The 12,713-nt window shown below is 64.1% G+C and overlaps 1 protein-coding gene across 6 annotated transcripts in view; it reads left to right on the top strand.

The window, feature by feature from the left end:
* STARD8 (StAR related lipid transfer domain containing 8) overlaps positions 1–12,680 on the top strand; it is a 59,528-nt gene extending 46,848 nt beyond the window's left edge. For 5 of the 6 annotated variants that reach the window (XM_048076344.2, XM_067005227.1, XM_067005226.1 and 2 more), the window contains 12 exons: positions 205–286; positions 3,296–3,359; positions 5,266–6,647; positions 7,598–7,771; positions 8,221–8,380; positions 8,650–8,848; positions 8,948–9,158; positions 9,269–9,383; positions 9,639–9,854; positions 10,226–10,443; positions 10,524–10,700; positions 10,931–12,680. In XM_048076344.2, the coding sequence (XP_047932301.2) occupies positions 205–286; positions 3,296–3,359; positions 5,266–6,647; positions 7,598–7,771; positions 8,221–8,380; positions 8,650–8,848; positions 8,948–9,158; positions 9,269–9,383; positions 9,639–9,854; positions 10,226–10,443; positions 10,524–10,700; positions 10,931–11,048 (3,116 nt within the window). In that variant the 3' untranslated portion in view covers positions 11,049–12,680. The remainder of the gene's footprint in view (positions 1–204; positions 287–3,295; positions 3,360–5,265; positions 6,648–7,597; positions 7,772–8,220; positions 8,381–8,649; positions 8,849–8,947; positions 9,159–9,268; positions 9,384–9,638; positions 9,855–10,225; positions 10,444–10,523; positions 10,701–10,930) is intronic. The other variant, XM_048076365.2, reaches the window with a different exon arrangement.
* Positions 12,681–12,713: the final 33 nt, after the last annotated feature.

Here is a 12,713-nt window from a genome sequence, read left to right as displayed (position 1 = left end):
TTGTGCCCGCTGCTGCTGGGCGCAGCGTGGGGCTTTGGGCAGCACATTGTTGAGGTCGTGCCTTGGGGAGGCGAAGTGAGGTGCTGGTGTGGCTGATGGCGTGCTGGCGGCTGCTCTCCCAGAGCCGGTGTCAGAAGCGGGCGGCCCCCGCGGAGCTGCAGGGGCTCCCTGCCTCACTGATCCTCCTCTCGCCTTCCTCCCCAGACTCGCTGTTCCCACTTGACATCGGCGCTGTGAAGAAAGACCACAGTTTCCTGGACCAGGACTCCCTCAAATCCCTCTGCAGGTAAAGCCCCCTCCCAGCCGGCTCTTGCTGCAGAGAGCTGCGTGAGGCAGGGGCTCAGCACCACTGCCCTGGTGCTGTGCCGTGCCTCCGCCCAGCCTGCAGGCGCTGCCTGCCCGTCCCTGCGGCGGTGGCTGTGGATGCGTTGTGCTGCCACGTGGCTGTCGTGTCGGACAGGCTGGTGCGTGGGGAGCTGCAGTGCTTTGTGTCCTGAGCGTGCAGAGCGGCTGGGGAACAGACGTTAGCCAGGAGTTCTCCTCTTTGTTTAACTTTCGGGCCGTGTTGTAATTTCGTGTGTGGGTAACTCCAGCCTGTGGAGCTCTGCTGAACACGGATCAGCGAGGGGTGAGCCGTAAAACCGAGCGGTGGTGCAAAGGGCCCCGGGTTTGCTGCACCAGCTGCCTGTGCTCCTCTCCCCGCTGGCTGCTCTGGGCGATGCCTCATGTGCATGGTCATCGGGAGAGAGCCAGGCTTCCCCAGGGTACGTTGCACGTTGCTTTATTTTGCCAGGATGCTAAATAATGTCTCTGAGAGTGAAGTGGAGGCTGGACACCACACCTCTGGGTCGCAGCGAAGGGATCTTGCTCGGCTGTTGGTGTGAGCTGGATTCGGGTCAAAGTGCCCGTGGGTGAGATGGTGGCTGGGGACAGGTTTGCATCAGGCACATGCCTCCTGCGACAGGGAGCGAGCACGCAGCAAGGGCTTTGCTGAGCACTTGTGCAACGAGAACTGCTCCGTGGAAAGGCCACACCGCTAGCTAACCTTTTGTGCAGCTCCCTAGGGGCTGCGGGTGCTCAGCAGCACCGCATCGGGAGTGGTTTTGCACTGCTGGCTGTCTTTGTGCTGGCCGTTCCTGGAATAAACACGCTGTTGGTCGCTCCGAGGGAGGATTGCCCTGCTGGTGGGGCTGTGCAGCGTGAGTTATCCCAGCGCCGGGCAACCAGAGCTGCGCCGAGCGTTTTCCACCCGGACGCACTACTCCTCACAGCAGCAGGGCTGAAAATAGCTCCGGGAGATGCCTCCGCGCGTTTTTCTGGCAGGGGAAGCAGTGCGGTATTTCAGAGATGAGCTCTAAATGCTACTGCCGTGACCAAGAGCAAACAGCCAGCAGGAGGGACCCCCCGTCTGTCCGTCTGTCCGGACGGGCCGCGCGTCAGCCTGCCTGGGGGCGACTCAGCCCCGCGTCTGCTTTCGGGCCACATCCCCGCGGCCGTGCCCCTCCGCTGAGGAACCCGGCAGCGCTTGGCAGTTCTGCTGCCTCTCGCTTCCCCCCCACGCGCTGTGGGGAGTGGAGAGGCCGGGGGGCAGGCCGGGGCTGCTGGCTGCCTGCTGTCCCAGCACGGGCAGCTCCGCTCGGCGCAGGGACCCCGGCTGCAGCGCTCGGCTTCTCCCGGCTGCACTCAGTGCGGGGTAGGCAGGCTGGGGGCTGCGAGGTGCTGGGGGGGCTGCGAGGTGCTGGGGGGTGCACCTGTCCCCGGCTGAGCTTTCGCATCCTTTTGTCTTCGCCTGGCTGGCTGGAGGCGTTCTGGAGGTCGTTCTGCCCTGCTAGCCTGCAGCAGGTCATCCCCATCCCGCGGCTCCTGGCAGCCTGCGCAGAGCCGGCGCCGCTGGGACGGAGCCGCCGGGGGGGCCTGGGGACACGGGGCCTGCAGCAATACCTCGCTGAGAGCCGAGGAGGGCACTGAAAACTGGAGGAAAACCAAGGACAGTTCTCCTGCGTGCCTCCTCCTCCCCACAAGCACACGCGTGCTGCCACCGGGCTCCCGCTGCTGCGCTTCCCCAGCCCGGTCCCCCCACTGCTGCCGCTCCCCCCCAGCCAGGAGGGCAGAGGGGTGGCAGCGGGGCCAGCCCAGTCCCAGCCCCGCTCCTGCCCTAGTGGATAAGGGAAACGTTGCCTCCAAAGCTGCAGGGCTTGTGTGCGTGGTGAACCTTCCCAGGTGGCCATCAGGCACACCCCGGTCGCCCTCACCCTGGGCTGAGCACAGGCTGGATTCAGAACGCAACCCATCGCCGTTTGCTTTGCGGTCGCCGTTGCTTTGCCAGGTTACTTTCTTCCCCCGAACAATGGCTCGCTGCAGCCTCTCTCCGAGCGCTGTCCTGGGGCCAGGCAGACGCGATGAGCAGCCGTGTGAGGACGCTGCCGCCCGCTCTTGTGCACGCTGCGGGGCCGCGCTCCTGTTCGGGAGTTTTCGGCAGGATCGTGAAAGGGACGTGAGCCACTTTTTTGGTAAATTGTGCCTAAGATTTTTTTATCAGCTGTGCAGAAACGGTGTTTGCGTGCTGGAACAAAAGTTCCGTTGTGCTTGCAGTGCCGTTTGCAGTACCACTGGAGCTGCAGGGGTCCCGCCACCCCCTGCAGCCACCTGTGGGGCCAGCTCACAGCCCAGGACAAGCCCCCGGGGAGCTGCGGAAGCCGGGGCGCACAGCGATGGGGTGGGACGGCTGCCGAGGGGCCCCGGCAGTGCCCAGGGGTGCTGCGAGCTGGGGGAGCCGGGCATCCTTCGATGCCGGGGCTGCTGCCGTGGGAGAGTACACCCGGGGGCCGGAGTGGCTGCGGGTGCTGGGGCACGGCCGGGACGTCCCGGTGCCCGTGCGCGGGTGGCGGGTGCCGCTCTGATCTCTGCGCTTGCAAAATCCCTGCTGGCCTGCGACCAAGCGCTTGTGCCACCGGCGTGCTGGAGTGGTTTAAACCCCTCGGCTGCCGTGCCAAGGGCTCATGTGACTCGGTTCCTGCACTGGGGGGAAGGAGGTGCAGAGTGCCCCCAGACCTCTGCAGCAGGAGGGTGCAGCTTCGGGAGCCCGCCTGGGGACCCTGCACCGCACTGGGAGCGGGCTTGGAGCTCCTCCAGGCTCCGCGTGTCCGACCCCTGGAGCCGCAGCTGCTGGGTGACAGGTGACCAGGCACAACGGGAGCTCAGAGACAAAAAATAGAAAAAAAATAGGAAAAGAAGGAAAGCACTGCAGGCAGAGCAGGAAGCCACAGCCGGGTAAAGCTCTCTTGTTTCCTTGCAGGAGGCTGATGACCCTGAACACATGTGCCTCCATGAAGCTGGAAGTCCACTTTCAGCGTAAACAGGTGAGTCCTGGGCTCGAGGGGAATGTGCGCAGCTGGCGGGGCAGCGAGCCTGGTTTCCTTGATAACTCCGGAGTGATCCAGGACTGCCCCTGGGCTGGTGCTGAGCAGTGCTGAGTGCTCCCTGCCCTGCCCTGCCCTGCAGGGGGATGCCAGGCTGGGGCAGTGCGGTGTGTGCCGCGCTGTGCTGTGCCATACTGTGCCGTGCCGTGCCATGCCGTGCCGTGCTGCACCGACAGCACCAGCCTTGGGGGCTGTGCTGAGCTGGGGCTGGATGAGACCCCGCAGCAGCACATCTCCACTCCTCGCTCCTCCTTCATCATCGCCTTCGTTATGTCGGCGGGCCCGCGCCCAGGCCCCCAGCTGCCCGGCAGAATGGCAGGAAGGCCGCAGCGCGGGGCATTGTTCCCGCGTCCGGGCCCCCTTCTCCGGAGCACAAAGAAGCGGAGGGGGAAGGGGCCGGGATGTGCGGGGCCGGGGCCGGTCGCAGCTGTTGCAGCAGCAGCGAGGCGGCGGGGCTTGGCCCGGGGGTGCTGGGGGTACTGGGTGGGCCGAGCCCCTCCGGCTCCCAGGGCTGGGCAGGGCGCTCGCCCAGTTTGCCAGGTCACAGTTAGCAGATGAGAACCTAGCACTGCCCTGCGGCCAGCGGGCAATGAGCTCAAACCCAAAGCTGTTGATTTCAGCAGCAGGTTGTTACCCCTCGTTTCTTTTTCGGAAGGCCTTGAGGCTTCTAGCTCCAGCCCGTGCCTTTCTGCACAGGTAACGCTACTCGGTCACCACTGCTCGTGCTTTCCTTCATTTGTTTCCGTCACCGTTCTCAGGAAACGTGGCTGTGGAGGGGGAAGCGCGTTTGTGGTTTGATTTTGGTCCCCGCGTTTTCCTCTTCTTTCTCCCTGCCCTCCAGCCTGGGTCAGCTCCTGCAGTTCTCCTGCTCTCGCAGGCCTTACCTCCTATGTCGAGAGACACCAGATAAAGGGACGTGACATTGAGGCTGGCCGAAGCACGCAGCCTGGCATTTTGGATACCCCCTCACGATCGTGCTGCTTTCCCTAAGAAGCAAACAGTTACATGGGGATTCCTTAGTAGGAAGCCGATGGTTTCTCTTCTGGCCTACAAATGTGTCGGCATATTAATAACAGAGCCTTTTCTGTTTCCCCCGATGAACAGTACATTTCAAACGCGCTGGTTTGATGCTCGGTGCCTGGGAGCCACCACGGGGGCGTAGCCCCGCTTGTTCCCCCTGCCCGTGCCGGGGCTTGGGCTGGTGGCGGTGCCTGGGTCCCGGTGTGCGCAGCCCCGCGGGGTGGGGGCGGGCAGCCTCCCGGCCGCCAGCGCCTTTCTTTCTTCTCTGTGCACAAAGAGCATTGTCTCAGGAAGGACCTGGCTGCCTGCTGAGCTCTGTCCCCTCCTTGCTTGTTCCTGCAGTAGCTGTAAAAGCTCAGGGTCAGCCTTTGACCCTAGAAGAGTTCTGGGGGCTCCCCTTGGTGCTGGGGGCTGCAGGCCTGAGCCCCAGCTGGGACGTTTCTGTTGTGACCAGACGTGTGAGAAGTGACCGCGTCCCCTCCTCTTCTCACTGCGCCCGTCCCTCTGACAGCACAGCGCGTTTCGGTCTGGGCTGGCTCACGCGGCCCGAGTGCTTCTGCTGGGTACGCGGGCACCGTGCCACCCGTCGGGGTACACCAGCGGACGGGCAATGCCACCACAAACACAGGGCTAGTGCCTGGGAGCTGCTCGGAGGTAGCACAGAAATAGCACCTTCCCCTCGCCACGTAGCTCTTGAGCCTGAGCACGGCAGTTCCTCGTTCAGCGTGAGCCCCGTGGCAGAAGGGGATGGAGCGGGCTGGCTGTGGGTGTAGCGGTGCCGAGGGACCCCGCGGTCTGATCGTCCCCTCTTCTCTACTGCCCACAGAATGAAGACTCTGAGGAAGAGGACCTGTGTGCCATCAGCAACCGGTGGGCTTTCCAGCGGGAAAGCAAGAGGTGGTCCCGGGTGGGCTCTGTCGACGTCCTCTCCCAGGCCTCCGAGGTGCCCAACTGCACCATGCGGCAGGCGTCCAGCCGCGAGAGCGTCCTCACCGACCTCAGCACCAACCTGGAGGCCGTGTCCCTGCACAGCAGCGTCAGCACGGGCAGCACGAGCGGCACGCCCGGTATCGTGGTCACGCCGCCCGAGCCGTCCCCTGCCCGCGACGCTGCTGCCGTCGCCCAGCCCGGCCGCAGCTCCAGCACCCGCTCCTTGGTGGAGCCGCCCTCGGGCCGTGAGGGCCCCAAGGAGAAGCTGAAGAAGCGAAGGTCTCGCAGCTTCCTGAAGAGGATCGAGTCCCTGCGAAGGAAGGACAAAGAGAAAGCTGGCCCGGACGAGAAGGGTGTCCCGAACAGCGGCGTCATGGCCAAACCGGGGTGGGACTCCACCAAGAGTAACGGGGACCTCACAGCCACCAAGGGCAGCTCCCCTAAAAGAGGAGCATCTGCCTCGTTCCACGGCAAAAAACACTTCTTCTCGGTGTCGTACAGGACTAACCGCCTGCTAGGCTCAGGCAGGGGCAAGGGGAGCTCAGAGGCCAAGCGCACTGGGGTCTACCTGGAGGACTACGAGACGGCCGTGACCGCCGGCGGCACCTGGGCTGCTGGGGAGCACCAGCACCGGCCGGCGTGCCGCGGGGATTGCCTGGTCTACGTTCCCAGGGACCACAAGCCGGGCACCTTCCCCAAATCCCTCTCCATCGAGAGCTTGTGCCCCCTGGGCAGCAGCTCCCTGACCAGCTGGAAGGCGGGGGACAAGCCCGTGGGGCTGGCGGGAGGCGGAGGGGGCAGCAGCAGCAGCGTGGAGGGCTCGGCCTCCCCGCGGGGCTTTGCCTGCCGCCGCCGGGGCTCCTGCAGCTCCCTGGGCAGCCGGGCGAGCGTGTACGACAACGTGCCCGAGTTCGGCAGCGGCGACGAGTTCTCCAAGGCGGATGGGGAGGTGACCTACCAGAACCTGGACGACATCCTGCAGCACATGTGGGGGCTGCAGCAGAAAGTGGAGCTCTGGTACAAGGCCATCTCCCCCGGCCTGGCCGGGGAGGACGGGGGCGAGGAGGAGGAGGAGGAGGAGGAGGAAGAGGAGACGGACTCGGGCGGGGAGCCCACCTTCCCCTCCAACCTGCACTTCGAGGAGCGGTCCATGTCGGACGTCGGCACCTCTGCCAGCGACTTCGACAGCACGGGCAACTCCCTCAACGAGGCCGAGGAGCTGGAGATGCGGGAGCGCCGCGACTCGGGCGTGGGAGCCTCGCTCACCAGGCCCTGCAGGTACCGGGGGGGGGCCGGGGGGGGCAGCCCACGCGTGTCACCAGCCCCAGGCAGGGATACAGGGGCTGCGGGGGGGCCGTGCAGGGCCGGGCGTGGAGCACTGCTGCACTCTGGTGGCTGCACGGGGGTGGGGTGGGATGGGATGGGATGGGATGGGATGGGATGGGATGGGATGGGATGGGATGGGATGGGATGATTTTTCGTTTGCCGATAACGGCCGTAAAGGAAGGAGGCGCTTGCTGTCACTGCGCTGGTGCTGCCTTGTGCTTTCCCGAAGGGAACTCCAGCCGTTGTGGAGTCCTGTGGGTTTTCAGCCCCGCTAGGCTGATGCTGGAGGGGGGTGTGCCCGCGGGCAGGGCACGGGTGGGTACAGGGGGGTGGTACTTCCACCGGCTGGAAGTGTCCTTCCTGCCCTGCTGGGCTCAGGGATGCACCGGAGACGCCGGGCAGGAGCCTTCCCAGAGCAGCGCAGGCTAGAGAAAGGTTTTAGTTTTGGGCACTGCCTCGTTGCAGTGTCTTTGGCTGTTTAGGAAGTGGGTGTTGGAGGTGTCTGCTTGGCCGAGGCATTGCTCTGCGTGGTGGTCCTGTGCGTCCCTGAGCCCCTGCCCTCCCTGCAGCCTCCTGGAGGGGCTGCAGCCCAGCACGGCCCTTGGGTGTGGGCACAGGCTGAGCCCGCACAGCCCCACGGCTCTGCTGGGTGCAAAGGGGAGGCTGCTGGCTGGGGCAAGGCTGCCTGGCAGCACGAGCAGTCCTCTGGGGCAGCAGAAAGTCTCTCTCTCTTTGTGTCTCTGTGCTCTGGTACCTTCTCATGCTGGGTTTGTGAGGGGTAGGAAGTAGCACGTGTGGCCCCGGGGCTGGCGTTTGGCTTAGCCTGGTCACTGGTCCGCCCACACCGTCCCCAAAGCAGCGGGTGCCACAGAAAGGCTCTGCAACGCCCTCCTTCCCTGCAGAAAGCTGCGCTGGCACAGCTTCCAGAACTCCCACCGGCCCAGCCTCAACTCGGCCTCGCTGGAGATCAACCGCCAGTCCTCTGCCCAGCTCAACCTGCTCCAGAAGTGCTCCCTGCTCCGGCTCACGGCCATCATGGAGAAGTACTCCGTGCCCCACAAGCAAGCCTGGACGTGGTGAGCTGGCGGGGAGGGGGCCGGGATGGGGGCCCCAGGGGCGGTGCGGTGGGGTGGTGGGCTCTGTGCGTGAAGGTGATGGAGAGGGAGGGGAAAAAACTGCAGCCAAGCTCTTACTGCTCCGCGTGGCTCTGGGCATGCTTGCAAGCAGGACTGGGGGGGCTGCGGCCTGGGCTGCCGGCACTGCCTGCATGCAGGAGGGCTGCAGGCACCTGTGGAGCATGGAAAACATTACGGTCGTGTAAGAGCGAGACGATGGTTTTCTGTCTAAGCCAAACATGAAATCATGTTGGCTTAATAAAAGATGTTGTGGCTCCTGTTCAGAACTTCCTTGCTTATATTCAGAGCACGGCAGAAGCATCCCTGCGGCAGTGGGTGCGTCTCACCCGGTGTCGCGCTGCCGAGGCGGCTGGTCGCTGCCCTGACCGTCTGTCTGTCCCACCCTGCAGGACTGTGCCCAAGTTCATGAAGCGGAGTAAAGTCCCCGACTACAGGGACAAGGCAGTGTTCGGGGTGCCGCCCATCATCAACGTGCAGAGGACGGGGCAGCCGCTGCCGCAGAGCATCCAGCAGGCGATGCGCTACCTCCGCAGCCAGTGCCTGGACCAGGTGAGGCCGCTGGCCCCGCGCCTCGGGGTGCTGCCGGGCTGTTCTTTTTGTAGCGCTGTGGCTGGGGGAAAAGCCAGCTTCGAGGGGTCACCTCGTGCAGCGCTTGGCCGTGACAAAGGGGGAGGGCGAGGTGGTCTGTGGGAACTTCACATCTACCGGTGTCTCCTCGGCTGTCTGTTGGCCGGGCTCGCCTCTGGTTGCGGAGCGGCCAGGCACGGGGCAGGGCCAGCCTTGCCTCGCGTCCCAGCGTGGCTCCCTCTTCCCCTCAGGTCGGCATTTTCCGGAAATCGGGGGTGAAGTCCCGTATCCAGGCGCTCCGGCACATGAACGAAACCAGCCCCGACAACGTCAACTACAAGGGGCAGTCGGCGTACGACGTGGCCGACCTGCTGAAGCAATATTTCCGGGACCTGCCGGAGCCCATCTTCACCAGCAAGCTGACCGACACCTTCCTGCAGATCTACCAGTGTAAGGAGGGCGCGGGCGGGGGGCCCTGGCCGTGGGGCTGTCAGCGCAGGGCTGGGGTGGCCCTCGGGGACAGACGCTGACCACGGGCGTTGCCCCCAGTCGTGTCGAAGGAGCAGCGGCTGCAGGCGGTGCAGGCTGCCATCATCCTGATGCCGGATGAGAACCGCGAGGTGCTGCAGACCCTGCTCTACTTCCTGAGCGACATCGCCTCCGCCGAGGAGAACCAGATGACCGCCGGAAACCTGGCCGTGTGCCTGGCCCCCTCCATCTTCCACCTCAACGTGTCCAAGAAGGAGAGCACCTCGCCGAGGTGAGGGCGCCGCTCCCGCTGCCCTGCGGTGCGGCACGGGGCCGGGGCCAGGGCCGGGGGGCGGGCGCCAGGCGTCAGCACCGCTCCCAGCGCCGCGTGCTGTCCTGCAGGGCCATGCACAGGAGGGGCACCGTGGGGAAGCCCGACCAGAAGGACCTGAACGAGAACATGGCCGCGACGCAGGGGCTCTCCCACATGATCACCGACTGCAAGAAGCTCTTCCAGGTGGGTGGCTGCAGCGTGTGCGGCCTGGCGCTGCCCCCTGGGGGCTTGCGGAGGGCACCCGGCCTCCAGCAGGGCAGTGCCACCACTCGGGCAGCCCCAGCCTCTCTGAGGGGCCAGCGAAGCCCTGCTCGTGGCTGGGCGGCTCACAGGCTGCGGGATGTCTGCCCGAGGAGGCTGCGTCCATCCTTCCCCCCTCCTTTGTTCAATGAGGACTTGCTGCCGGGACGCTGAAGACCTGTGTGCTCTTGCTTTTAGGTCTCCCACGACATTCTGCTCCAGCTGAGCAGCTCCTATATGGCAGCAGACGCTTACCCCCATCCCCTGACTGACTTTGTGTGCCAAGGGGAAAGCAAGGATTTACACTCCTACTTTGAGCAGAGTGTCCAGAACCTGCTCAAAGAGTCATCAGAGAAATTCAAGGGGTGGCTGAGCACCCCAGGACCCCTGAACACGGAGCTCTCCTGCAAAAAGGTAAGTGCCACCGCACACGGGGTGTCCGGGGTCATGTGGGAAAATGGGTGCGGAGTGACCGCTGTGAGCCACGGGTCCTACAGGCACCTGCCCAGCCCTTGGCACTCCTTCCCTTCTGCAAGGAGGCAATCAGCAATGCCTTCCCCATCTGGAGAGGGGGACAGTTCTTGGCCAGAGCCCACTGCATCATCGTTAGCCCCTCTCCACCAGCCAGAGGAGCTCTGCCATCTCATCCTGTGCCATCCCATCCCATCCTATGCTCCCCCTAGCCAGCAGCTGCGATGGTGCTGCTCCACGGGGGTGAGACCCCTCAGTAAAGCCTCTCAGGGCTCCCAGGACAGCCGCCTGACCCTTCTGCTCGGCCCTGGCAGGTTGGGGACGGGCACCCTCTGCGCTTGTGGAAGGTCTCCACGGATGTTGAGGCCCCTCCCTCGATGGTGCTGCACCGGGTGCTCCGGGAGCGTCACCTCTGGGACGAGGACCTGCTGCAGAGCAAAGTGGTGGAGGCCCTGGACAAGGACATGGAGGTTTATCACTACGTGACGGACAGCATGGCGCCCCACCCGCGCAGGGACTGCGTGGTGCTCAGGTGAGGGCAGGGGGGACCCGAGCCCGAGGGATTTGTTGTGTCCCCGGGCTCCCCCAGCTGAGCGGGCGCTCTGTTGGCAGGCGCTGGCGCACGGACCTGCCGCGGGGAGCCTGCCTGCTCATCTCCATCTCGGTGGAACACGACAAGCTGCAGGTGGAAGGCGGCGTCAAGGCCGTGGTGCTGACGTCCCAGTACCTCATCGAGCCCAGCGGCATGGGCCGCTCCAAGGTGACGCACATCTGCAGGGCTGACCTCAGGTATGGGACACCCCCGGTACCTCGGCGAGCTGCTCCTGCGTTTTGCTGTGCACTGCAGCGAGGGGCGGGGGGGGGGAACGTGCCTTTTGCTGCTTCGTAGTGCTTGTTCCTCATCTCCTAGCCCACGGCAGCTGGAGCTGTGCTGAGCAAGAAGGGAGGTGCTGCTTGCTGGTGCGGGCCGGGGGCCTGTCCTGCCGCTCACCCCTCGCTCTGCCTTGCTCCCTTCCCAGGGGCCGGTCTCCGGAGTGGTACAACAAGGTCTTCGGGCACCTCTGCGCCATGGAGCTGGCGAGGATCCGAGATTCCTTCCCAGCACTGAGCCCAAACGGCCCCGAGACCAAGATCTGAGGAGCCGGGAAGCTGCTCTGTCCTGTCGGACCGTGGACTCGCCAGTCAATTGGGCTGGGGCAGGCAGAGGGGGGCGCGGAGCTGGCATCCAGCTGCATGGGGGCACCCTCAGGCACATATTTATAAGCTTCCTTTTAACCTGGGCCAGGCCCCCCCCTCTGGAGAGCCACGGGCTGCCGCAGCTGTGCACGGGGCCTTCTCTCCTCCAGCTGCGGGGCTCTTTGCCACCACCCCTGCCGCCCTTTCCCCAGCGCGGAGAGGCGAAGCCCTGCCCCACAGGGTGTCTGCAGGCGGGATGGGCGAGCGAGGTGCTGCTCATCCACAGGAAGGAGAGGGGGCCTGGGGGTGACCCCCACTAGGAAGGCAGCAGGCCCCGGGTGAGCTGGGTCCCCCCGTGCGAGCCCCGTGGAGCTCAGCTCCCCCAGACCAGGCACAGGGGTGGAGGTGTGGGGGCGAAGCAGGAGGCAGGAGGGGGAGACGAGAGTGGGGAGGATGGGGCCACATCCGCAGGTCACGGCGCTGTGTTGGGAAGTGACAGGGGGGTGGCGAGGGGGGAGCGTGCGTGGGTTGGCACCCAGGGGGGGACAGGCCGGGGGTCAGGGTGGGAATCTGCTGAAGGGTGCTGTTATCGGAGGAGGGAACTGTGTGTGGATATCTATCAAGCCAGTTAGTGACGGCCATCGCTGGGTGGCAGAAGGAAGCCACTGCTATCACCTCTGGTGCTCAATTTCATAGGAGAAGAAGGAGCAAGCTCTCCAGTCCAGGGCCTTGATAGCTGCCTTGCTCAGCTAAAAGACCCCCCTGTGCGCTAGGTTTCAGTGGGGGCTGGATGGACGCGGTTCCAAGCCCAGCCCTGTCCCCCCGACCTCTTGTACCGCTCAGCCGGAGGGGGCAGGACAGGGCTGGGAACCCAGAGCAGCCGCCAGGAAGCTGGTGACAGGGGGAGCGCTCCGAGGAGGCACGGCGGGGACAAGGGACGTGCCCGGCCCTGGTGGGGCTGAGACGTACCCTGGCTTTGGGCAACCGCAGAAGCAGAGCTGGTGCCCCTGCAGGGTGCGGAGCTGCCTCTGTCCCCTGTCCCCAGCACTCCCTCAGCTCCCAGCTCGCGCCCTTCCTTTCCTCCACCCCGAGAAGCCGTCCGACGTCGCTGCCGGCACTCGGAACTGACCTGGTTTCTCCTTGTAGGCAGGGACCCAAGTTACTCGACGTCGTTCCAACTGGAAGGCAACACGACCCACGTGCGGGAGCAATTCCCCATGCCAGTTTTGCCGTAACAAATCATGTCTGTCTCTTGGTGAAAAAAACAACCCAGCCTGTATTCTGTGTTTTTATATATATATTTTATATATATATATAAAAATATAACTAACTTTTCTGAGGGAGTGATTTTTCTCCTAATATTTTTTTAAATGTTTCTTTTTTTTTTTCTACCTATAAATACTTGTACAGTTGGAATATTAATATATAACTCAGGCGGTAGAGCTCAGCGCCAGGTGATGTTCACTTAAAGGACGTGTATTTTGTATTTAAGGGACTATTCCTTGTTTTGTATCATATGCAACTGCAACAGACTGTTTGACTTGGATCGGGGCTGCTCTTCCCATCCGTGTAATTAATAAAGTACTAACGATACCTGCTGGCTGGTGGAGAACCCCTGGTGGTGGG

This window comes from Anser cygnoides, chromosome 13, assembly GCF_040182565.1.
Source record: "Anser cygnoides isolate HZ-2024a breed goose chromosome 13, Taihu_goose_T2T_genome, whole genome shotgun sequence".
NCBI classification, from domain to species: domain Eukaryota; kingdom Metazoa; phylum Chordata; class Aves; order Anseriformes; family Anatidae; genus Anser; species Anser cygnoides.
This window is presented reverse-complemented; position numbering and strand designations above follow the sequence as displayed.